General features: G+C 46.0%; 3 protein-coding genes and 1 non-coding gene across 5 annotated transcripts in view; 1 reads left to right on the forward strand and 3 right to left on the reverse strand.

Annotated features, from left to right (window-relative positions):
• LOC146560418 (uncharacterized) overlaps nucleotides 1–23,780 on the reverse strand; it is a 358,436-nt gene that overhangs the window by 273,588 nt on the left and 61,068 nt on the right. The gene's annotated exons all lie outside the window — the stretch shown is intronic.
• On the reverse strand, nucleotides 8,125–16,494 carry LOC146560440 (olfactory receptor 6N1-like). Of its 2 annotated transcripts, XM_085245230.1 has the most exons (2): nucleotides 16,446–16,494; nucleotides 8,125–9,105 (listed from the first exon to the last, which is right to left on the reverse strand). In XM_085245230.1, exon 2 carries the CDS (start codon nucleotides 9,052–9,054, stop codon nucleotides 8,206–8,208), a length of 849 nt encoding a protein of 282 aa, XP_085101356.1. In that variant the 5' UTR covers nucleotides 9,055–9,105; nucleotides 16,446–16,494; the 3' UTR covers nucleotides 8,125–8,205. The 2 variants fall into 2 exon arrangements, with proteins under 2 accessions (XP_085101356.1, XP_085101354.1); XM_085245228.1 differs by lacking the exon at nucleotides 16,446–16,494 and having other exon boundaries at nucleotides 8,125–9,495.
• Nucleotides 13,165–13,237, reverse strand: trnak-uuu (transfer RNA lysine (anticodon UUU)). Its single transcript has one exon. It is a non-coding gene; the product is annotated as a tRNA-Lys (tRNA).
• Nucleotides 17,867–21,579, forward strand: LOC146560442 (uncharacterized). Its single transcript, XM_085244545.1, has 2 exons — nucleotides 17,867–21,386; nucleotides 21,544–21,579. The coding sequence occupies exon 1, from the start codon at nucleotides 17,883–17,885 to the stop codon at nucleotides 20,577–20,579; it is 2,697 nt and encodes an 898-aa protein (XP_085100671.1). The 5' UTR covers nucleotides 17,867–17,882; the 3' UTR covers nucleotides 20,580–21,386; nucleotides 21,544–21,579.

The following is a 23,780-nucleotide window of genomic DNA, read 5'->3' on the forward strand; positions in this document are numbered from 1 at the left end:
GAGACTTCAATGCTCACGTGGGTAACGACAGCGAGACCTGGAGGGGCGTGATTGGGAGGAACGGCCTCCCTGATCTGGAGCCGAGCGGTGCTCTGTTATTGGACTTCTGTGCTAACCACAGTTTGGCCATAACGAACACCCTGTTCGAACATAAGAGTGTCCATAAGTGCACGTGGCACCAGGACGCTCTAGGCCGTAGGTCGATGATCGCTTTTGTAATCGTATCAGCAGACCTGCGACCATATGTTCTGGACACTCGGGTAAAGAGAGGGGCTGAGCTGTCAACTGATCACCACCTGGTGGTGAGTTGGATCAGGTGGCGGGGGAGGACGCTGGACAGACCTGGTGCACCTAAACGCGTAGTGAGGGTGTGCTGGGAACGTCTAGCAGAGGCCCCAGTCCGCGAGATCTTCAACGCACACCTCCGGCAGAGCTTCAACAGCATTCCGAGGGAGACTGGGGACATTGAGTCCGAATGGACCATGTTCAGCGTCTCCATTGCCGAAGCTGCTGCATTGAGCTGCGGCCGCAAGGTGGTGGGTGCCTGCCGTGGTGGTAATCCCCGAACCAAATGGTGGACACCAGAGGTGAAGGGAGCCACCAGGCTGAAGAAGGAGTCCTATCGGGCTTGGTTAGCCTGTGGGACTCCGGAGGCAGCCGACAGGTATCGACAGGCCAAGCGGAATGCGGCTCGGGCAGTGGCTGAAGCAAAAACTCGGGTGTGGGAGGAGTTCGGAGAGGCCATGGAAAAAGACTTTCGGACTGCCTCGAAGAGATTCTGGCAAACCGTCAGACGTCTCAGGAGGGGAAAGCGGTGCTCTACCTGCACTGTGTATAGTGCTGGCGGAGCGCTGCTGACGTCGACTGAGAAAATTGTCAGGCGGTGGAAGGAATACTTCGAGGACCTCCTTAATCCCACTGACACGTCTTCCGAGGAGGAAGCAGAGTCTGGGGATGAGGGGAATGACCCGCCAATTTCCGGGGGCGAGGTCACTGAGGCAGTTAAACAACTCCTTGGTGGCAGAGCCCCTGGTGTTGATGAGGTCCGCCCCGAGTTCCTGAAGGCTCTGGACGTTGTAGGGCTGTCCTGGTTGACACGCCTCTGCAATGTTGCGTGGAGATCAGGGGCAGTACCTGTGGACTGGCAGACCGGGGTGGTGGTCCCCATCTTTAAGAAAGGGGACCGGAGGGTGTGTTCCAGCTACAGGGGGATCACACTCCTCAGCCTCCCTGGGAAAGTCTATGCCAGGGTGCTGGAAAGGAGAGTTCGTCCGTTAGTCGAACCTCGGATACAGGAGGAACAATGCGGTTTTCGTCCTGGTCGCGGAACACTGGACCAGCTCTTTATCCTCTCCAGGATACTTGAGGGTGCATGGGAGTTTGCCCAACCAGTCTACATGTGTTTTGTGGACTTGGAGAAGGCATTCGACCGTGTCCCTCGGGGTGTCCTGTGGGAGGTGTTGCGGGAATATGGGGTGTCTGGCCCATTGCTACGGGCCATTCGATCCCTATACAACCGTTGCAAGAGCTTGGTTCGCATTGCCGGCAATAAGTCGGACTCGTTCCCGGTGGGTGATGGGCTTCGCCAGGGTTGCCCTTTGTCTCCGGTTCTGTTCATAATTTTTATGGACAGGATTTCTAGGCGTAGCCAAGTGGCGGAGGGATTTCGCTTTGGTGGCCTCAGAATCTCATCTCTGATTTTTGCAGATGATGTGGTTCTGTTGGCTTCATCGGGTGAGGGCCTCCAGCTCGCACTGGAACGGTTCGCAGCCGAGTGTGAAGCAGCGGGAATGAGGATCAGCACCTCCAAATCTGAGGCCATGGTTCTCAGCCGGAAAAGGGTGGAGTGCCCACTCCGGGTCGGGGATGAGTTCCTGCCCCAAGTGGAGGAGTTCAAGTATCTCGGGGTCTTGTTCCCGAGTGATGGGAGGAGGGAGCCGGAGATCGACAGACGGATTGGGGCTGCAGCCGCAGTAATGCGGACGCTGCACCGGTCCGTCGTGGTGAAGAGGGAGCTGAGTGTAAAAGCGAAGCTCTCAATTTACCGGTCGATCTACGTCCCTACCCTCACCTATGGCCACGAGCTGTGGGTAGTGACCGAAAGAACGAGATCGCGGATACAAGCGGCAGAAATGAGCTTCCTCCGAAGGGTGGCTGGCCTCTCCCTTAGAGATAGGGTGAGAAGTTCGGCCATCCGGGAGGGTGGACCCCAGGGTGACAGGTGAACTTGGCAGTGTGAGCCCAATGTAGCACTCGTGACCTTACTGACGAGGGGATGAAGAGTAGCCCTGGAGGGCCCGTTCCGAGATCTGGTTCAGTCTGTTGAGCCTCCCTAATCGCCAACTCGATCTCCCAGGTCAGGGCCCCAATAACACACGTGGGAGGAAGAATGGGGGAGTCCTGAGCTGTGTCTTCGGAGGCGGTGAATTGGCATGAGAGAGCGTTGGGCTTGACATTACTGGAACCTGGTAAATCTGGTAAAGAACAGGGCCCACCTGGCTTGCCTGGCGTTGAGTTGTTTAGCCGACCGAATGTACTCCAAGTTCTTGTGGTCAGTCCACGTCACAAATAGCTGGGCAGCGCCCTCCAGCCAGTGATGCCACTCTTCCAGGGCGAGCTTGATGGCCAGTAGTTCTCGATCTCCCACGTCATAGTTTCTCTCTGCGGGGGAGAGGCAGTGAGACAAGTAAGTACATGGATGAAGCTTACCGCCTTGTTGCTGGGAGAGCACCGCCCCACTCCCGCATCTGAGGCGTCCACCTACACGATGAACTGTTGGCTGAGGTTGTGTTGGACGAGGATGGGTGCCGAGGCAAAGCGTTCTTTCAGGTGAGTGAAGGCCTGTTGAGTCGGTTCATCCCAGCAGAAAGGAACCTTGGGTAAAATGAGACGATTCAGTGGCAAGGCAAGTTTACTGTAGTCGCAGATGAAACGTTGGTAGAAGTTTGCAAATCCCAGAAAACTTTGAAGTTGCTTACGGTTAGACGGGGTCAGCCAGTTAACAACTGCTTGAACAGGGTCAGCTTTGAGATTACCTTGTTCGATGACGTAGCCCAGGAAGGAAACAGTAGTGACATGGAACTCACACTTCTCCCCTTTTACGAAGAGATGGTTCTCAAGAGGGGTTGAAGAACTTGCCTGACATGGCGGTGGTGTTCGGTGACAGAGCGGGAGAAGATGAGGATGTCATCCAGGTAGACAAAGAGGTTGATGAAGTCTCGGAGCACGTCGTTCACAAGGGCCTGAAAAACAGCTGGAGCATTGGTGAGACCAAACGGCATAACAAGATATTCAAAATGGCTGAGGTGAGTGTTAAAGGCTGTTTTCCACTCGTCCCCTTCTCTTATTCTTACCAGATGGTGGGCGTTGCACAGGTCCAACTTAATGAAGATGGTGACCCCCTGGAGAAGCTCGAACGCGGAGCTGCTGTATGTGACTCGTTGATGTACTTGTCCATGCTCTCACGCTCAGGCTGAGACAGGCTGGATAAGTGACTGGTCGTGAGTGGTGCGGCCGGTAGAAGGTCAATCCTGCAATCATATGGCCGGTGAGGGGGAAGCGAACGTGCCCTATCCTTACACACTTGCTTAAGGTCATGGTAAATAGGCGGTACGGAGGAGAGGTCTGGCGGCTCGGAGAACGGGAAATTGGTTAGCGGGTCCACGGAAGGTGTGGCGGCCTTTAAGCAGGACATGTGACATTCTTCTCCCCACCTCAGGATACTCTCCTTCTTCCAGTCAATCACAGGGTTATGTTGATGTAGCCAGGGATAACCAAAGACTAGCGGCGTGAGAGGAGCTTTGAACACATACAACTGTATGGCTTCAGAGTTCTTACCAGAGAGAGTCAGGGAAACAGGTTCTGTGATATGAGTGATGTCTGGGAGACGCTAACCACTAAGCTCTGTAACTTGAAGTGAATGCGGCAGAGGCTCCATGCTAAAATTTAACTTAAGCACCAGCAAGGCGTCAATAAAGTTCTGTTCTGCCCCAGAGTCAATCAGAGCCCTAAGAGAATGAGTCTTGAGTTGCACAGTTAATTTTGCTGCAATCATGAGCCGTGGAGGAGACCGTGAACAGGAGCCATCTCCGTGCGTCCCAGAGGCCTCTGGGTAATGTAGTTTCCAGTTCCCTGATGTGCTCGTAGGCGCTCGTCTACCTTCACACAGTGTAATCACATCAGAGAGAGTCTTAAGTACATCCCTCATCATTAGTTCATTTTTCAGTTCATCGCAAACATTATTCAACAGGGTAATCATCAGTGCCGACTGCCCCCACCCGGTTTCTTCAGCCAACGTCCAAAACTCGACCGAGTACTCCGCCATACTCGACTTCCCCTGCTTTATGTTCAACAATCGGTGAGCGGCTGTCTCCGCCCTGGTGCCTTTTTCAAAAACACTTTTAAATTTAACAAGGAAGTCTTGGTACGTGATCTCAGGGTAAGTTCTTAAAACGGCTTGCACCCAGTTTAATGCCTGCCCACGTAGCAGCTGAACAGGCAATTTTGGCTCCATCAGTTTCATAGGTCCTCCGTAACTGTCTGGATTCCATTGTCACCTGGGTCAAAAATCCCGCACACCTGTGAAACTCACCCGAGAAAGACTCTGCCGCGGGTAATGATCGGTCCGCGGAGGAGATAGCTGGTGCAGGCGCCGGAGGTTCGGAAGCCGGTAAATGTGGAGAAGCAGACAGAGGAGGAGTGGATGGGCTCACCAAAGGTATTTGGTGAGCGTAGCCAGTTGCTGGTTAATGTGCCGCAGCATTTATTCGTGGCGTTCCAAGATTGCTTCTGGGGTTGAGTCCGCTGAGTCCATGCTGGCTGGATCGTTATTGTTACGGTTGTATGTAGAGGACTCACTTGCAGGACTCCAGGATCAGATTCACACGAGAGAGTTGTATTTACAAGTCCACCAAGTGTATATACAAAAAGGTGCAGGGGAGTGCTTTGTACAACAGAGTGAGGGACGGGGCTCCAGGGAAATCCAAGGGGAAGGCACGCGTTCTCCAAACAATCCACACACAGCAGGATCTCACTCCAACACTCGCCACTCGAGAATCACACGGGGAAGAATCCAGGAAGTCTGTAGACAGCGAGATGTGGTTAAATACAAAGTACAAAGAAACACTTAACTGAACTTGCTGTGGCTTGACTTTCACTAACGCGTGGCAGACAACGATCCAGCGAAGAACAGCAGTCACCTCCTGGCTTAAATGCTCATAACCTTGATTAGGCTCAGGTGTCTCCTTTCTCTGAGGGCGTGGGCCGAGGGCATGAATCTGTCCCACCAACAGAAAGAGAATGGAAGTGAGAGAGAAAGATAGAAACCGCTGATCAGCGTCCAGACCTGACAAACACAATGCACTGAATCTCTTGAATGTCCAGTATATTCTAATCAGTACAATTTAAGCATTCACTGAACCTACAGTATCTACACCTCTACACAATTATCACATGTAAATATAACAATCATCACTTCCCAACATCACACCAATATAATGAACTGTAAGACAAATAATGCTCAGAGGTGAAGGCTCTGACACAAGAAAGTCCCACAATCCCATTTGAACAGGCAGGAAACAAGAATACCTGCATATGTGAGGCAACAGAAAGGACCTAATGCCCCAAAGTTAGGAAAAGTTGACAATTACATGGTCTTCAGTGCCCTCTAGTGGCTAAATAACCCAACTGCGGTGCACAGATCCAACCCGCAACAAAGGCTACCGTGGTAAGTCACATGCCTCTACCAATCTCGACAAATCTCCTAGCATAAACCCCCTGTAATTATTGTCAAAGTACAACCCGTGCTATAAGTAGAAATGGATTCGTAGAACTGGAGGGATTTTGTCTCACATTTGTGCAGGAACGCACACGGCTGGAGATCGCTATTCCCCCGCACTCATGGGTCGTGTCCAAATTCATGGGCTGCATCCTCTTGAGGACCCGGCCTTCGCGGTCAACGTGGGCCGGGTCCTCAGAAGGTCGGGTAGGCCGGAAGTAAACGGCTGGGGAAATTGGACGGTCCAGCCTTCTGATTTGCGTCACCGCTGTCTGGGTGGAGTTTAATAAACTCAGCCGTCTGCTCCTTGCTATCTAAAATATAACAGGACACTGGAGTAAATTCTCGACCGTCTCATACTTCTGTTCAATCAGTTTTCTGTTTGACTTTTATTCAGCTGTGTAAACACCAAGGAAGAACCCACCCGGGGGATTAATAAAGTTTTATTTTATCGAATCTAATAACTTTAATCTCAGCCAAACCGATTTACTCACGAACAAATAAAACACTGAAAAAAGCCCAACAATAACATTTTTAGGTTGTCTAAGTGAGTTATACATCACGTTTAACCTGAGTAGTGAAAGTCCGCGATGATCTGAACATGATGTGCCGGGAGTTGTGCCGTTCTCGGCGGCTCCAGTGACCCTCGAGCTCCCGGCTCGCTATCAAGCTGGTGGGTAACAGACGTCTCCGAAAACATCGAAGCACTTTTGCAAATATGCGATATCTTGATAAACCGAGCAGATATTTGATGTTTACACAGCTACTTTCTCGCCTGAAAATATGTTAAAAGTTTATTTTGTGACCCAGAAAGATTAGTAAGAGTAATTTTAAAACTTAGTAGCGGCCGCCATCGTTGGAAACTGGAGTTTGGCTGGGCCGCGCTATGAATTCTGGGATATGGTGGGCCACGAAGGACACACCCGACCCATCCTTCAAATTCGGGGAAAATGAGGACGCATTTGTCGGCTGCATTCGGAGGAGTCTACGAATTTGGACAGCCTTCGGCGCGTCGCTGTGACGTAATCGGTCTACAAATGCGGCCTCAGGAGGATGCAGCCCATGAATTTGGACACGACCATGGAGAAAAACATGCCTAGTGCTCCCAGGACTCGTGATACGGCAGGACCGTCATAAAAGCATGTGAGGTCATCACCGCAGCAAACAGTAAGAACAAAGTGGAACTTATCGGCAGATATTTCCAGTGAGTGCACTTATAACTATGTGACTGAAATAGAAGGAGACTTTTGGACATGAATTTTTTGTTAAATGGGGTGTTCGTAAGTCAGGGTTCCACTTTATATATATAGCCAATCATTAGAGATAGGTTGATCATATTTAAGATCGAAGCATTAATTAATGGCAGGACTTCTTTGAGCAGTTTTGTAGGAATGGGGTCTAAAAGACACGTTGAAGGTTTGGAGGAAGTAATTATTGAAGCTAACTCAGAAAGATCAATTGGAGAAAAAGAGTCTAACTTAACATCAATGGTACTAAGAGTAGCTGTAGATAATGTTACATCTGTGGGATGATTACTGGTCATTTTTCCTCTAATGATAAAAATGTTATTTGTGAAGAAGTTCATGAAGTCATTACTAGTTAATGTTAAAGGGATGGTTGGCTCAACAGAGCTCTGACTGTTTGTCAGCCTGGCTACAGAGCTGAAGAGAAACCTGGGGTTGTTCTTATTTTCTTCAATCAGTGATGAATAGTAAGATGTTCTGGCTTTGCGGAGGGCTTTCTTATAAAGCAGCAAACTATTTCTCCAGGCTAAATGATGATCCTCTAAATTTGTGACTCTCCAGCTTACGAGTCATCTGCTTTAGGCTACGTGTCTGAGAATTATACCACGGAGTCAGGTACTTCTGATTTGAGGTTTTCATAGGAGCTACAGTATCCAGAGTTAGTCTGTGTGGTATCACAGTACTGGATACTGAAGAGAAGTTGATGAGCAGCGTTCATACATAAGTGTCGCTGCCCTCTAGTGACGGCAGTATGAAGGGCAGCAGTCACACTAAAAGTGTGTGTGCTGCAGGGTGCCCAACGTGGCTGGGATGGTGCTTTTCATGTGGATTTCATAACATTTTTTCATCCAGTTTCATTGCAGCCGGTGTGAGTACAACGGTTTAAAGGTGGGAAGTAACAAGGAGTTTTAGCATTTACTAGAATCTAACCAATCTTTACACAGATTCCTTTAAACAAATGAAAGGAACAGAGTGATAATTCTTTGACCCTTCGAGCACAGGACACTAAAACAATGAAACATAAACTTTAACTTAAAGTACTAAGAACCAAAAGTGACATTTTAGGATTGGACTTTATTAGTTTTAACTGAATTCTATCCACATATTTTGGTTGACTTGAACAGAAGATTAGAAAATAACTTCATCTTCCTATGTTTTCTTCATGTTTGATTTCATTAACATGGCTTAGTTTTTCCTGAATGTCCCAGTCCGGTGGGTGAACCTGTGGACCATCCTGGACCTGATCTGCTGCAGGTTCAAGCCATAGATGATGGGATTGACGAGGGGTGGGACCACCAGGAACTGAGCAGCTAATGCATTCTGCAGGGCCTTCATTGTACTGCCGCCGCTGTAACGAGAGTACATGGTATCAAACATCAGTGAGGTGGTGAAGACCAGCAGTGTAATGAGGTGTGGCAGACACGTCTGCATGAATTTCCTGCGGTCGGCTTGAGATCTGATGGCAGCTCGTATCAGGTGGACGTACGACACCATGATTAGTGCAGTCTGTGACAGGTGTGAAAATATCAACATGAACGCATAGATATTGTTGAGGGTCGAGTCAGAGCATGACAGTTTGACCACCTCCCAGTTAGTGCAGAATATCTTGGGGATGTGGCGTCCGCAGAGCGGCAGCCTGGCGGTCAGGACGGTGCCCACGGCCGTTTCAAAAACTGAGAAGCACCAGGTGAGCATCAGAAGCTGGGCTACCTTCTGAGCTGTCATCAGCATCCGGTACTGCAGTGGTTTGCAGATGGCGATGTAGCGGTCATACGCCATGACAGTGAGACTGGTACACTCAGAGAAAATATAACTATAAGTGACAAACATCTGCCCCAAACAGGCCGTGTACGTGATGACATAAGAGTTGGTCAGAAGGTCATGAAGCAGCTTTGGGTAGAAACTCGAAGCTCCACAGATCTCATTAAAACAAAGGCTGCACAAGAAGATGTAGATCGGCTCGTGGAGCGTTTTATCCAGGCTGATGGTGATGATGAGGGTCAGGTTTACAGACACGGTGAAGAGGTACGACATCAGAGCGAAGGCAAAGTAGATCTGACGGTTTGTCAGCGAGTCGTTCAGACCCTGAAGCACAAACACAATTTCAAAGTTATTCTCCATCCTGTAACGAGCTGCTAAAGGATCATCAACTCTTCATCATGTCAGAGTTTAAACACAAGCTGCACCGAGTCTGTATTCAGTTCAAAACTATTCTTTAAACAGAGTAACCATAGAAAAACATAAATTCAATCTTAAGGGAGGCAAGGAAAACAAAACTCAATGAATCGCACAGTGAAGGATGGGAACTTGTACTTGTTTCACTTCAGAAAGACTAAACAGAGTTCACATTGAGGAGCTCATCCTGTACAAAAGTGAACCACAGTGACATAAAAGAGATCAACATTTAACCTCCGTTCTTCATGTTTTCTGACATTTTCATTCAGATCTGCTTTAGACGCTTAAAGAAGCTCTTACATAAAGAAAAAAGGCTCGACAAAGAGAAGACATGATCTCAGGTGCCACCTTACCATCAGGCATAGAAACTTAAAGCACATGAGGACCTAATCTCAGTTTTTAATGTTTTCTTTTTCTAATCAAACAAACAAACAAAAAGATCCAGCTGAGGTGGAATACACAATTATAATTTTAACATCTGCAGAAAAAACTTATTTAATTGCTGTGATTTCAAAGGGAAAAAAACTACTTTTAATCCTATGAGTAATTTATATACAAAGTTCTTTCTATTTCAACTGTCGGGTTGCAAAACAGGGAATCAGCAATTAAAACTGCACACAGCATTTCTGTCTTTACCTCTCAACATAAAAAGTCATTAATTAAGACAATCAACAGTATACAGATGAGTTTCTTTAAACATCATAAGCTTGCAGCATGAGGAAAAGAAGCACTTTACATCTGTGCAATGAAGCTGGACTCAGCAACTCATTTAATAAACAGCAGAAACCGTCTGAGGCTCTGTCAGTCTGCTCTCACTGAGGCAGACTCTGTTACACCCTTAACTGTGAAACAGTCAACCTGAGAGTGAGAGTGAGTGAGAAAAACAACTCCAGGTCATCAGCACAGATTCCTCATCAACAAGAGCAAGTCAAATGACAGCAGCAGTCATCCTGTAAGAGGGACAACAAACATCAGCTTCACAGAGCAGTGTGAAGGTGTCTGTGATCCACACGGGAAGCTGCTCTTCTACACCTGACAAAAGGACGGACAGGTGGAGAGAGAAATCTGCTGACGCCATGCCCTCCCCTCATGAACATGCCCAATAATAGAAAAACAGTATTGTTAAATTCTGGGCAGCCAACTGTTCAACTGGGGCCCAAAAACCTTTATAGTAAAAATTAAGTATTTAGAGTTTATTCTTGCAGATTCCAGGAAGGAATCAGTATAAGATTACTAGCAACCACCACAACTGGCTTCATTAAATGTGGACAAGTACTCTGATTCCCTCTCAAATGAAGGAACACCTTACCCTGTCTCTAAGGAAGAGGACAGCCCACAAGTTGCATCACCTGAACCCTGTCGTATGCCAAGAGTGAACAAGACATCAATTCACTGATCCACACCACCAGGATACACAGCAATGACATCGGAAATGATAAAAAAGTGAGGGAAGGTAGTCAGAACTGAGGGAATCAAACTACTAGAAACACTTAGAAGGCAACATTGCAGACATAGAGGACAGCTACAAGTAGCTGGGGCTCCCACAGGCAAATGGGAACCATGAAGAAGCTGCTAGAAAAGCTGCAACCACCAAGTACCTGCAGAGGGTCAGGCAAGTCATGAGGACTAGCAACACCTACGCCCTGCCCGTGATTAGGTACCCTGCAGGCAATGCATACATAATACATTGCCTGCTAGCTACCATAACCAAGTGGCCGGCATAGTATACAGAAACATCTGTGCCGAGTACGGAATACAAATAGTGTGAGACATCGTGGTGGTAGAGAAACAGAAGAAGATGGCCATAGTGATAGAGGTAGCGGTTCCCAATGACAGCAACATCAGAAAGAAGGAACACGAGAAGCTGGAGAAATACCAAGAATCGGAGCACTATTTTACTTTATTTATACAGCACATTTAATAACAACGAAATGTTGACCAAAGTGCTGTACAAAGATTAAAAAATAATAATAATTACACAGTAACAAATAACAACTAACATCAATCAAAAATACCTGGTAAGTGATGACTAGTTGGATAGATAGGTAACTCTCATGCGGTGTTGAAAGCCAGTGAGAGTAAATTTGTCTTAAGATGGGGTTTGAAAAGACTGACGCTCGGGGCCTTTCTAATGTGGAGAGGTAAATGGCCTGTATTTGTATAGCGCTTTACTTAGTGCCTAAGTGCTTTACACATCAAGTCATCCACACATTCACACACACATTCACACACTGGTGATGGCAGCTACATCATAGCCACAGCCACCCTGGGGCGCACTGACAGAGGCGAGGCTGCCGGACACTGGCGCCACCGGACCCTCTGACCACCACCAGTAGGCAACAGGTGAAATGTCTTCCCCAAGGACACAACGACTGAGACTGTCCAACCCGGGTTTCGAACCGGCAACCTTCCAATTACAAGACAAACTGCTAACTCTTGAGCCACGATCGTAAATCATTCCACATTTTCGGCGCCACAACTGCAAATGCCTGATCTCCTCTGTGAACCAGCCTCGACTTAGAAGTGACCAGGAGCGAGAGAACATTTGATCTTAGAGCTCTATGGTAAATGGTAAATGGCCTGTATTTATATAGCGCTTTACTAGTCCCTAAGGACCCCAAAGCGCTTTACATATCCAGTCATCCACCCATTCACGCACACATTCACACACTGGTGATGGCAAGCTACATTGTAGCCACAGCCACCCTGGGGCGCGCTGACAGAGGCGAGGCTGCCGGACACTGGCGCCACCGGGCCCTCTGACCACCACCAGTAGGTATATACGGCTGCAGTCAATCAGACAGGTATTCTGGAGCCTGACCGTTCAGTGCACTAGGTGCGGTGACTCCCAAGCTAGGCGAGTGGCTCCAGCAGATCCCGGGAACAACATCGGAGATCTCTGTCCAGAAGAGCGCAGTCCTGGGAACAGCTAAGATACTGCACAGGACCCTCAAGCTCCCAGGCCTCTGGTAGAGGACCCGAGCTTGAAGGATAAACCGCCCGCAGGGGCGCGCTGGGTGTTTTTTTTATTTGTTTTTCATATATATACGCTTTTCCAATTTTGACTCTGGAGAGTGGCACTCTGTGGGGACCGGAAGGAAGAACAGGAACAGTGAAGGGAGGAATTGTGGATTTTTAGGATGACAGCAGGCAACCGACTCCCACCCGGCAAGCAGAGGGAGCCACCGCAGGGGGGACTCATCCACAACCAATGGCAGTTACACCAGGGGTGACTCAGCCTCAATCAGTGGCAGCTACACCACAGGTGACCCAGTCCCAACCAGCAGCAGGGACTTCAGGGGTGTCCACGTCCCAACTAGTAGCTGGGACATCAAAAGGCAGCATCACAACACAGAGTGTGACCTTGCTTCCTCTTTTACACTTCAGCCCAGAAGGAGCTCTGAACGAAGCTCAACCTGAGGCTTCTAAGAGTGCAGACCAGGCAACAGCAGAACGTGTCAGCCAGAAAGTGGCAGCCCAGGATTCATGGACCATAGAGGAGGATACGCCTGGACTGGAGCTTGACAGTCAAGGTGAGGCAAAAGGCCTGTCAGAGGCCAAACATCGTTGACCTTAAGGAAAACCAGTGGCAGGGGGCGGTTGTAGGAAAAGTGCACACCAACCGGGAAGCCATGACAAAGCTAAAGGAGAAGGTGAAGGAACTAGAGGAGAGGATAGTAGAAGAAGGGATAGAGAGGTTGGAGGAAGAGATTAAGATGTCAGCAGCGAAGCGACGGAAACCACGAGTAGCGTTAACCCTGGGGGCTGAAGGCACCTCAGCAAAGTCTGATGTTTACCTGGCCCCCAGGAAGCATCGCTCTGGAAGGATTTTTGTGGGAGGAAGAGAGGAGAGACAGTCGATCTTTGAAAAGAACCCAGACTTTGTGGTCGCAAATTCCACAAAATGGGAGAGACATGTGATACACAGACTTCAGCTGGAGCAGGACGAGGCGAATGATCCAAAGGAGACACCTGGACAGGGACTTGAACCCTGGACCCTCAGATTAAAAGTCTGATGCTTTTCCATCTGAGCTACCCAGGCAACAAGACTCACGGCTTTGTCCTCTGGGCCACATATTGTCTTTCTTTTCTGTAAAAACGTGATCTCTTGTACTCTCATTTTACTGTAAGTACTGGTGAGGATTTGCAGTTAGATATTATTAAATCGTCATTTCAGACAAGAGCCAAGGGAAGGATTTGATTCTAGGGGAAACATCGCTAGGCTGTATTATGACGTGTGATCACCCAACCTACCAAGCCCTAGGTAAACCAATGGTATTATGGGCGAGGCCTGGGAGCTTCTGGAGGAGGACCTTCTTCAAATTCCACCTCCACTTGATGAACAAGAAAAAGGAGTTAGAGGAGGCGCAGGGGCAGCTGCTGAAACTGCAACTGGTGGAGGCCAAAAACAAAGTAAACGAAAAGAAAAAAGAAAGTAAGGAGGGAGCTAAGAAAATGCTGGTGGCAAAGCCTCAGGGCGATCCTGGGCCTGACTGGCCAGATCTGAACCCAAATCTGTATCCCGATGACCGATGGCCCGCCAATGGACCAAGGCAAGGACGACCCGTGGGGAATTGGGGGGCCGGAATATCGCAGAGAGAGCGTGGTGGATACGGAAGGGGAGAATCAAGGGGTCGTGGTCTGGGGAGGACCTATGCTGGACCCAAACATGTGTTACAGGTGTGGAGAACAAGGACACTGGGCTCGACAGTGTCGTAAAGTGATACAACAAGAGCAATATTATCCAACCCAGGCACGTGGAGCCCAAAGAATGGGATATCAAGCTCCAAACCCAGGCATGGCGCCGGTGGCTCAGTATCCAGTGGCCGACTGGGGCTGGGGGGAGGAGCAGTACTGACGGGACCCACAGAGACCTGACAGCATGGGAATGGCAGATCCTATGTTGTCGATGACCGTGGAAGGCACAGAAATGACCTTTCTGGAGGACACTAGAGCGACTTACTCAACGCTGAGACAAAGACCAAGCAGCGCAATACTTTCCAATCACATGGTGAGTGTGGTGGGTTTCTCTGGGGTTCCAATGACTCTGCCAGTAACCGACCCAGCCCTGGCAGAGCTGGGAAAACAGACTTTGAAACACAGATATGTGGTGTCTCCTCACGTGCCTGTGAATCTGATGGGCAGGGACCTGCTCATTAAAGTAGGAGCCACTATCATGTGTTCGGCTGATGGACTAACAGTTACACTTGTGGAAGTGGAAGAAGGCATTTTAAGACAATATCAGCTGTGGAAACCTTGAAAGTTACAAAAATTACTTGTAACGCGTTACTGTAATCCGATTACTTTTTTCAGGTAGCACTTTCACTTCATTCTAGCTGCAAAAGCATGCAGTTTCCTGACAGCACTTTTTGGCACAGTGTACTCAGAGTTAGGCCTTTCTCATATTAAGCAATATAATCAGCATATAAACATTTAAGATAAAAATTTAAACCTCAACAGGAAGTAATCAGTAATTAATTACTGGTTACTTTTTTTAAGTAACTTGACCAACACTGTTTGTTAGAAGCAAGTTACTTTGAAAAAGTAATTAATTATAGTTATAGTTACTTCTTCAAAAATGTAACTGAGTTAGTAACTGAGTTATAAGATTCTAAAAGTATTTAATTACTTTAAAGTAACTATTGACTTATATGTAACCGTCTGGGGGTCCAGGGTATAATTGGCCATTTTTAACCACTTTTGATGTTTCCTCTACATCTCACCTTTAAAAACTGTTTACTTTGCCTTGTTTGGTATCATTGTTTTCAGCACAACCTCACATGTCTGAATTTACAGTTATGTTTTCAGTTTGACATACTGTGTTAACACAATTGATCTAAAATTGGACAAAAAACATACAATCCAAGTACAAAAAGTAACAATTTTACTGTAACAACCACAAACATTTATTGAATCATATTTAATAACTTTAAATGCAAATCTAAATTGTCAATTTTAAAATCCTATGCACAAGTTTACATTTTACCCTTTTTTTAAATAACCATTTCAAACAGTTTACAGAACCATCAGCTGTTCTTCAATAAGATGCCACAAATTATTTGTGCCACTGCAAATATTTCTGTCGACTATAAAGGAAAGATCACAGCCTGATACCTGCAGGTCTAACAGCAGCAGGTGTGTCACTCCTGTTTCTACCTGGAGACAGCAGTCGCCTCATTGTTCTGACACACAACACAGAACTATCCACAACACTACACACTAACTACTAGAGATGGCACGATACCACTTTTTTATGTCCGATACCGATACCGATATCATAAATTTGGATATCTGCCGATACCGATATGAATCCGATATAGTGTTTTTTAATCAACAAAACTGTTTTTTAAATATCTTGCTGCATTTTGTATAAGTTCATACTCAAGTTTAAAACAACAACTACACTAAAGCTATTCTGTTATACCTGTATCCAAAAAAAATATTTCATAGTTCAGCAATACTGATCAATCTAATAAACTTAAACCTACACCATTGTTATGCCTTTTGGTCAAAAGTCAGTAGTTAGTGCATAGTCTGATTAAGTTACATAAGCAAAGTGATAAATAAGTTCAAAGTTAAGAAATATTATAAGTGATTCATGCTAAAAACAGTTAAAATGTATGGGTTCGTAATTTGCTCAGAGTGAGACATCGTTATCACAAGTGATCTTTGTATTCTATGTGCGGAAATGGGAGCGAGGGAGCGCTCTGATCATTAACCTATCTTTGACGTATTTTCTCCGTTAATGCCGTGAAAAGTGCTTCGGCAGTATTAAAAGAGTGAACGAGTTCATGTACACGCTAAGAGTGCCCTACACGCTTGTACCTTGGGAAACGTTCGTCTTTGTGAGTATTAATATGTTCAGAGATAACTTTTATATGTGTTTAACTGGAGTGAACTGCGATGCTAATGTAACGCACGTGTTAAGCTAGGCTAATCAGTAAGTTTGTCATTAAGATGTGTGTTAGCTAGCAATTTATTTTCATTTTCTGTATGTTTCAGTTACAAATGAGAAATAGCAAGGAGAAGCCTTGAGAGAGATAAGGCTTTAAAGGATCTTCATTAAAAGCAAGAAAAGCAAGCCTTGTGTGGAAGATCTCCTCTATTTTGTTCGCTAGCTGTCTAGCTTCACATGGTCACGTGTCGTGAGGGCAGCATAGTAAAAAGACGTACAAAAGACGCCTACTCAGCGGGTTCAAGCATACAGAGCTACTTTAAGCAACATGAGTCTACGCTCAGGAAGAAATTACCTAAAAGACTACGCTGCTGAAGAGCTAGACGAAGCAGCCGGTGGTGAACAGCAACCAGACGTTGCCACTCAACCAGCTACAACGCAGCAACGGTCTCAACCATTCGACACCAAGTCGCAGCAATCCAGAACATCGACAAGGCGTTCTCAACGGACATCCTCATCAACAGCTTCTGCAGCTGCAAGGGCCTACGCCAAAGCTCAAGCAGCACGAGCTCAACTGGCCTTCGCTGAAAAGGAAGCTAATGCAATGAAACAGAGAGCTGAACTGGATGCTCATCTACATGTCCTCCAGTGCCAAAAAGCAATAGCCGCAGCTGAAGCAGAGGCCTCAGCCTATGAAGAAGCAGAGATTCAGAGCGGGGAGCTCTACGGAGAACTTTGTGAGGAAGCTGAGCCCATCAGTACAGTGCACAGCACTAACGAATATGTTCGACAACAATGTGAGTTACTCTACCCAGACACTCAGCACGACCCAGCACAGCCTCCTAAAGGAAATTGCAGTGAAGTAGATGCACAAGACAGTACACAAATAACTAATCCTTTTATAACCAACACTCAGACGAAAACACCACCTGTAAATAGAGAAAGGAAACAGGAGCAAACAGTGAACACATGTGTAGTCGACATGTACTGGTCCAACTCCACAAAGCACACCCCCAACCTTAACAACTGCGTACCTGAATCAAGTGAAATGCAACAGTTTGCAAAATACCTAATTCGCAAAGAACTAGTCAGCACAGGTCTTTTGCAATTTGATGACAAACCTGAAAACTATTGGGCATGGAAAACCTCATTCATCAGCGCAACCAAAGACCTAAATTTGTCTCCAAGAGAGGAATTAGACTTGCTAACAAAATGGTTGGGTCCAACATCATCCGAACAGGCTAAGCGCATTCGTGCTGTACACACCCTCAATCCTGCTGCAGGTGCGAAGATGGTCTGGCAACGCCTTGAAGAGTGCTACGGCTCACCTGAGGCTATTGAGGACGCACTCTTAAAAAAGGTAGAGGACTTTCCTAAACTAACAAATAAAGACAATGTTAAGCTGCAGGAACTTAGTGACATCTTATTGGAGCTACAGTGTGCTAAACAAGATGGTGCACTCCCAGGACTTGCTTACCTGGACACAGCTAGAGGAGTCAGGCAAATAGTGGAAAAACTTCCCTTCAACCTACAGGAAAAGTGGACAACTGTAGGAACACAGTACAAGGAGACTCATAGTGTGTCATTTCCTCCTTTCTCAGTTTTCACACAATTTGTCCAGCGGCAAGCGAAAATGAGGAATGACCCAAGCTTTGCTATGTCCAAGGCCAACACCCATGTCCCTTCTCCCCCAACAGAAAAACTGAGGTCATATAGTCGCAAACCTACTGTGTCAGCACACAAAATGGACATTACGGCAGAGTCGGACCAGAATAATCTCAGTCCAAAGAAAATGGAGGAACCGGATCGCCAGTGCCCAATCCACAAAAAACCACATCCACTCAAAAAGTGTAAGCTCTTTAGAGACAAACCTATTGAAGAAAGACAAGCCTATCTCAAAGAGCACCACATATGCTACAGATGCTGTGGGTCTGTCCAACACATTGCAAAAAACTGTAAAGCAGTGGTTAAGTGTATCGAGTGTGACAGCCTTAAACACTTATCTGCAATGCATCCTGGTCCTACTCCTGCCCCTAAGAGTACTACACCAGGAAACAACGACAATGAAGAGCAAATCGAGAGCTCACCTTCAGTCGAGTCGAAGTGCACAGAGGTATGTGGCCAAGGTGATAGCCCACGTTCATGTTCTAAGATCAGTTTGGTCAAAGTGTATCCCGCAGGCCAAAAAGAGAGAGCTATAAAAATGTATGCAGTAATAGATGATCAGTCCAACAGGTCACTGGTTAAGTCAGAGTTTTTCAGCCTTTTCAAAATCAATGCCAAACCCACTCCATACACCTTAAAGACTTGCTCTGGCAGAGAACAAACCTCAGGTAGGAGAGCTGTAAACTTCTTCCTCGAGTCTTTGGATGGAGAAGTCAACATCCAGCTACCCCCTTTAATTGAATGTGACTCTGTGCCGGACAATAGATCTGAAATACCCTCTCCAGAGATTGCTCAGCATCACCCACATCTTCTTCCAGTGACAGATAACATCCCACCTGTCGACCACCACGCCCCAATCCTTTTACTCCTTGGAAGGGACGTCATCAGGGTCCATAAGGTACGTGAGCAAATCAACGGACCCAATGATGCACCATACGCCCAAAGGCTAGACCTGGGTTGGGTTATTGTGGGGGAGGTGTGTCTAGGAAAAGTGCACAGTCAGTCAGAGGTCAATGTCTATAAAACACACACCTTAGATAATGGACGTGCGTCCTATTTTGAGCCTTGCCCAAACACAATTCACGTTAAAGAGAATTATGGGGTCACTATGAATGCAACCTGCATCACAGACGATTTGGGACACTCTGTGTTTGTTAGATCTGAGGGTGATAACAAACAAGCCATGTCTATCGACGACAGAGCATTCCTGACAATAATGGACAGTGAAGTTTATCAAAACCAAGAGAACAGCTGGGTTGCACCTTTACCCTTTCGCTCACAGAGAAGGAGGCTCCCTGACAACCGAGAACAAGCCCTAAAACGCCTCTGCTCTCTCCGAAAGACTTTGGAAAAGAGACCAGAAATGAAAGATCACTACATCCAATTCATGCAGAAAATGTTGGATAACGACCAAGCCGAGCCTGCCCCTCCTCTGCCACTAAATAAAGAACATTGGTATCTGCCCACGTTTGGGGTATACCACCCACAGAAGCCACAACAAATACGAGTCGTGTTTGATTCAAGTGCAGAATGTGACGGAATTTCGCTCAATCAAGTGCTTCTTGGCGGACCTGATTTGAACAACTCCCTATTGGGAGTGCTGTTGCGCTTCCGCAAAGAGCCCATAGCCCTGACAGCCGATGTGCAGCAAATGTTTTACTGCTTCGTTGTGCGCGAAGACCACAGAGATTATCTGCGTTATCTGTGGTATGAGGACAATGACATTACAAAGAGCATAGTTGAGTTTAGAATGAAGGTCCACGTGTTTGGAAACAGCCCGTCACCCGCTGTTGCCATCTACTGCATGAGACAGGCAGCACAGCAGGGAGAACGAGAACACGGATCTGAGGCAAGACAGTTTGTTGAGCGTCAGTTTTATGTTGACGATGGTCTCACATCAGTCGCCACGCCAGAGGAAGCAATCAACCTGCTCACAAGAACGCAAAACATGTTGGCAGAGTCTAACTTGCGCCTCCACAAGGTGGCATCAAACTGCAGTCAAGTCATGGAAGCTTTCCCTGTTGAGGATCGTGCAAAGGACCTGAAAGATTTAGACCTAGGAGTAGACCCTCTTCCAGTTCAGAGAAGCTTGGGACTCTGTTGGAACCTACAATCTGACAGCTTCACTTACCAGGTGTCAAATGAGAGCAAACCATTCACACGGAGGGGAGTATTGTCGACAGTTAATAGCCTCTATGACCCTTTGGGATTTGCTGCTCCCATAATAATGCAGGGCAAAGCATTACTCAGAGAACTGTCATCTGATGGAAAAGACTGGGACACACTCTTACCCCCTGAGAAACAGGAGAGGTGGGACTCATGGAAAGACTCTTTGCAAGTCCTTGAGAACCTCCAAATACCAAGGTGCTACAGCCCAGGTACGTTAAGCACAACAAAAGCGAAAGAACTTTGTATTTTCTGTGATGCCTCCACTGTCGCTATAGGTGCAGTAGTCTATCTGCGTACAGTTGACAGTGAAGGACAGTGTCATACTGGGTTTGTAATGGGGAAGTCTAAACTCGCACCCCGCCCCGCACACACTGTACCACGCCTAGAACTATGTGCTGCTGTGCTTGCGGTGGAAATGTTTGAGCTCATCAGAGACGAGTTAGACATTAAAGTAGACAATGTGACTTTTTACACAGACAGTATGATTGTGTTGGGGTACATACACAACACCTCCAGACGATTCTACATGTATGTTGCCAACAGGGTTACGCGCATTAGAGCATCCACCCATCCGAGTCAATGGCATTATGTACCAAGTGAGTTAAATCCACTGACCCTGACAGTCCTGCAGTACTCACTCCAGCAGTGCTACTAACGCAGAAGATGAGTGCTGTGTCTGCTCCACTTGGGAACTTTTCATCAGGGCAGTTGTTTGGGAAACAATGGAAACATGTTCAACACCTTGCTGATACCTTTTGGAAAAGGTGGAAAGGAGAATATTTGTCCACCTTACAAAGTCGTGCAAAATGGACAGAGACTAGACCTAATGTCAAACAAGGAGATGTGGTCCTGCTAAAGGACCCCCAAGCCAGCAGGAACAAATGGCCCATGGGACTAATAGTAAAAACATTCCCCAGCAGCGACAAGAAGGTCCGAAAAGTGGAAGTGCGGACTGTAAAAGATGGGACTGTTAAAATGTTTCTCAGACCAGTTTCAGAGATTGTTGTTTTGCTTGCAGAGACTGAATGAATATTCTTCAATGCTAAATGATGTTTGAATATGTTGTATTGATGTTTATTGTGATATAATGTGTGTATATCAAGCGGGGAGTGTTATGCCTTTTGGTCAAAAGTCAGTAGTTAGTGCATAGTCTGATTAAGTTACATAAGCAAAGTGATAAATAAGTTCAAAGTTAAGAAATATTATAAGTGATTCATGCTAAAAACAGTTAAAATGTATGGGTTCGTAATTTGCTCAGAGTGAGACATCGTTATCACAAGTGATCTTTGTATTCTATGTGCGGAAATGGGAGCGAGGGAGCGCTCTGATCATTAACCTATCTTTGACGTATTTTCTCCGTTAATGCCGTGAAAAGTGCTTCGGCAGTATTAAAAGAGTGAACGAGTTCATGTACACGCTAAGAGTGCCCTACACGCTTGTACCTTGGGAAACGTTCGTCTTTGTGAGTATTAATATGTTCAGAGATAACTTTTATATGTGTTTAACTGGAGTGAACTGCGATGCTAATGTAACGCACGTGTTAAGCTAGGCTAATCAGTAAGTTTGTCATTAAGATGTGTGTTAGCTAGCAATTTATTTTCATTTTCTGTATGTTTCAGTTACAAATGAGAAATAGCAAGGAGAAGCCTTGAGAGAGATAAGGCTTTAAAGGATCTTCATTAAAAGCAAGAAAAGCAAGCCTTGTGTGGAAGATCTCCTCTATTTTGTTCGCTAGCTGTCTAGCTTCACATGGTCACGTGTCGTGAGGGCAGCATAACCATCCTCCCTATTCTGGTATTTTAAAGAGTACTTAGCATATATATTAAGCAACCTAACTAATAGGGTTCCAACTCCCAGTAACAACAAAAATAAATAAATAAAAAATAAGGAACCACCCCTCACGCTCCACCTCATGATGCTTAATCGACGTAATCAACCTTAATTTGATGCAGTGTGGAAAAAAAAAATGCACAGAAATCAATTATTTTTCAAGAAATATTAAATAGATTCAACATCTTTCTTCTACAGAACTGCAGACTGCACAGATGGTACCTTCCCAAAGTAAAAAGTACTATAGCTTACTAGGGTATATATATTAGACTTAATAGTCACTATATACAATAATGGACTTCTATTCATTTTGCATCAAATTAAAACTTTGGGTGTCAGATAATTATTTATTAAAAGCTCGACATTTTAAATGAGAATAAGAAAGAAAAGTATGTCTTTGTGCCCCCTTTTCCCTGTTAATGCCCTATCGGCCCCCCTGGCTAAACTTTGCTAGATCCGCCCCTGCACAGTTACCAGCGTCAGCTACGTAGAAAAAGATCCTGGAGTAGAAAGTAATATTAAATAAATTCTAACAACAGCTTATCAAGCTTAAACGTGCTGCTGTTGTTCAGCCGCTGGTTTCCTCTTTCTGGTGCAAAGTGGGCCAAAAGCAAACTAGAGACACGGACTCACGACAGAAAAGCTGATCAGCTGATCGTTAAGCAGTTTCATGATTGAAGTAGCAGCAAGAAGAGGCAGTCGTTTGTTAAGCTTAACGCAGGAATGCTTTACAAACATTCAGAGATGGACTTACACACTTGCTTTACTTCTCTCGGGATAACTTTGTCGGAGATGAAATGCCGGGTTGCTAGCGAAGCTCCACATGCTATCCAGACCACCGACAGGTCCCGCATGCCACAGCCGCTCTATCACGTGATGCATACTGCTCCAACGTGCTAACATTCTGAGGTGAGTTACGGCGTGTTGCAAGTTTTGTGAGGTGCTTTCGTGATATTTAATGGATCGGATTACATTTTTAATTTTTCTCCGATATCCGATCCAGTAATTTAGGTCAGTATCGGACCGATACCGATACGTAATATCGGATCGGTCCATCTCTACTAACTACACAAGACAACACAATTAACTACACACTCCAAACACGCTAAACGTCACAAATCTCTCACATCTCAAAACTCTCTCTCTCTCTCTCTCCGTCACTCCTAAAACTTCCCCCTCTTACTAAACAACCAAATGTCATGTTGCCATAACATTTTTTGATTGGTCGACATGGTGCATTTTTCCACCAACACGAACGGGCTGTTTTTTGTTTCGTTTTTTTATTTTTTGCTCATAAGCAGAGAGGTCTCGCTGCGCTGTCCTTAGACAGTAAACGTGAAACTATTGAGGAAAAAACGCCACGTATATATTGTTTATCATGACTGGTTTTATGTGGCCTATCAACACAGTTTATAAACTGGTATATATCACCTTGTTGCTTTCTTATAAAGCAGCAAACTATTTCTCCAGGCTAAATGATGATCCTCTAAATTTGTGACTCTCCAGCTTACGAGTCATCTGCTTTAGGCTACGTGTCTGAGAATTATACCACGGAGTCAGGTACTTCTGATTTGAGGTTTTCATAGGAGCTACAGTATCCAGAGTTAGTCTGTGTGGTATCACAGTACTGGATACTGAAGAGAAGTTGATGAGCAGCGTTCATACATAAGTGTCGCTGCCCTCTAGTGACGGCAGTATGAAGGGCAGCAGTCACACTAAAAGTGTGTGTGCTGCAGGGTGCCCAACGTGGCTGGGATGGTGCTTTTCATGTGGATTTCATAACATTTTTTCATCCAGTTTCATTGCAGCCGGTGTGAGTACAACGGTTTAAAGGTGGGAAGTAACAAGGAGTTTTAGCATTTACTAGAATCTAACCAATCTTTACACAGATTCCTTTAAACAAATGAAAGGAACAGAGTGATAATTCTTTGACCCTTCGAGCACAGGACACTAAAACAATGAAACATAAACTTTAACTTAAAGTACTAAGAACCAAAAGTGACATTTTAGGACTGGACTTTATTAG

The sequence above is a fragment of the Mchenga conophoros genome, linkage group LG14 (assembly GCF_057382185.1).
Source record: "Mchenga conophoros isolate Kocher_MC1m ecotype Shallow Benthic linkage group LG14, M_conophoros_male_GT1.1, whole genome shotgun sequence".
NCBI lineage: Eukaryota > Metazoa > Chordata > Actinopteri > Cichliformes > Cichlidae > Mchenga > Mchenga conophoros.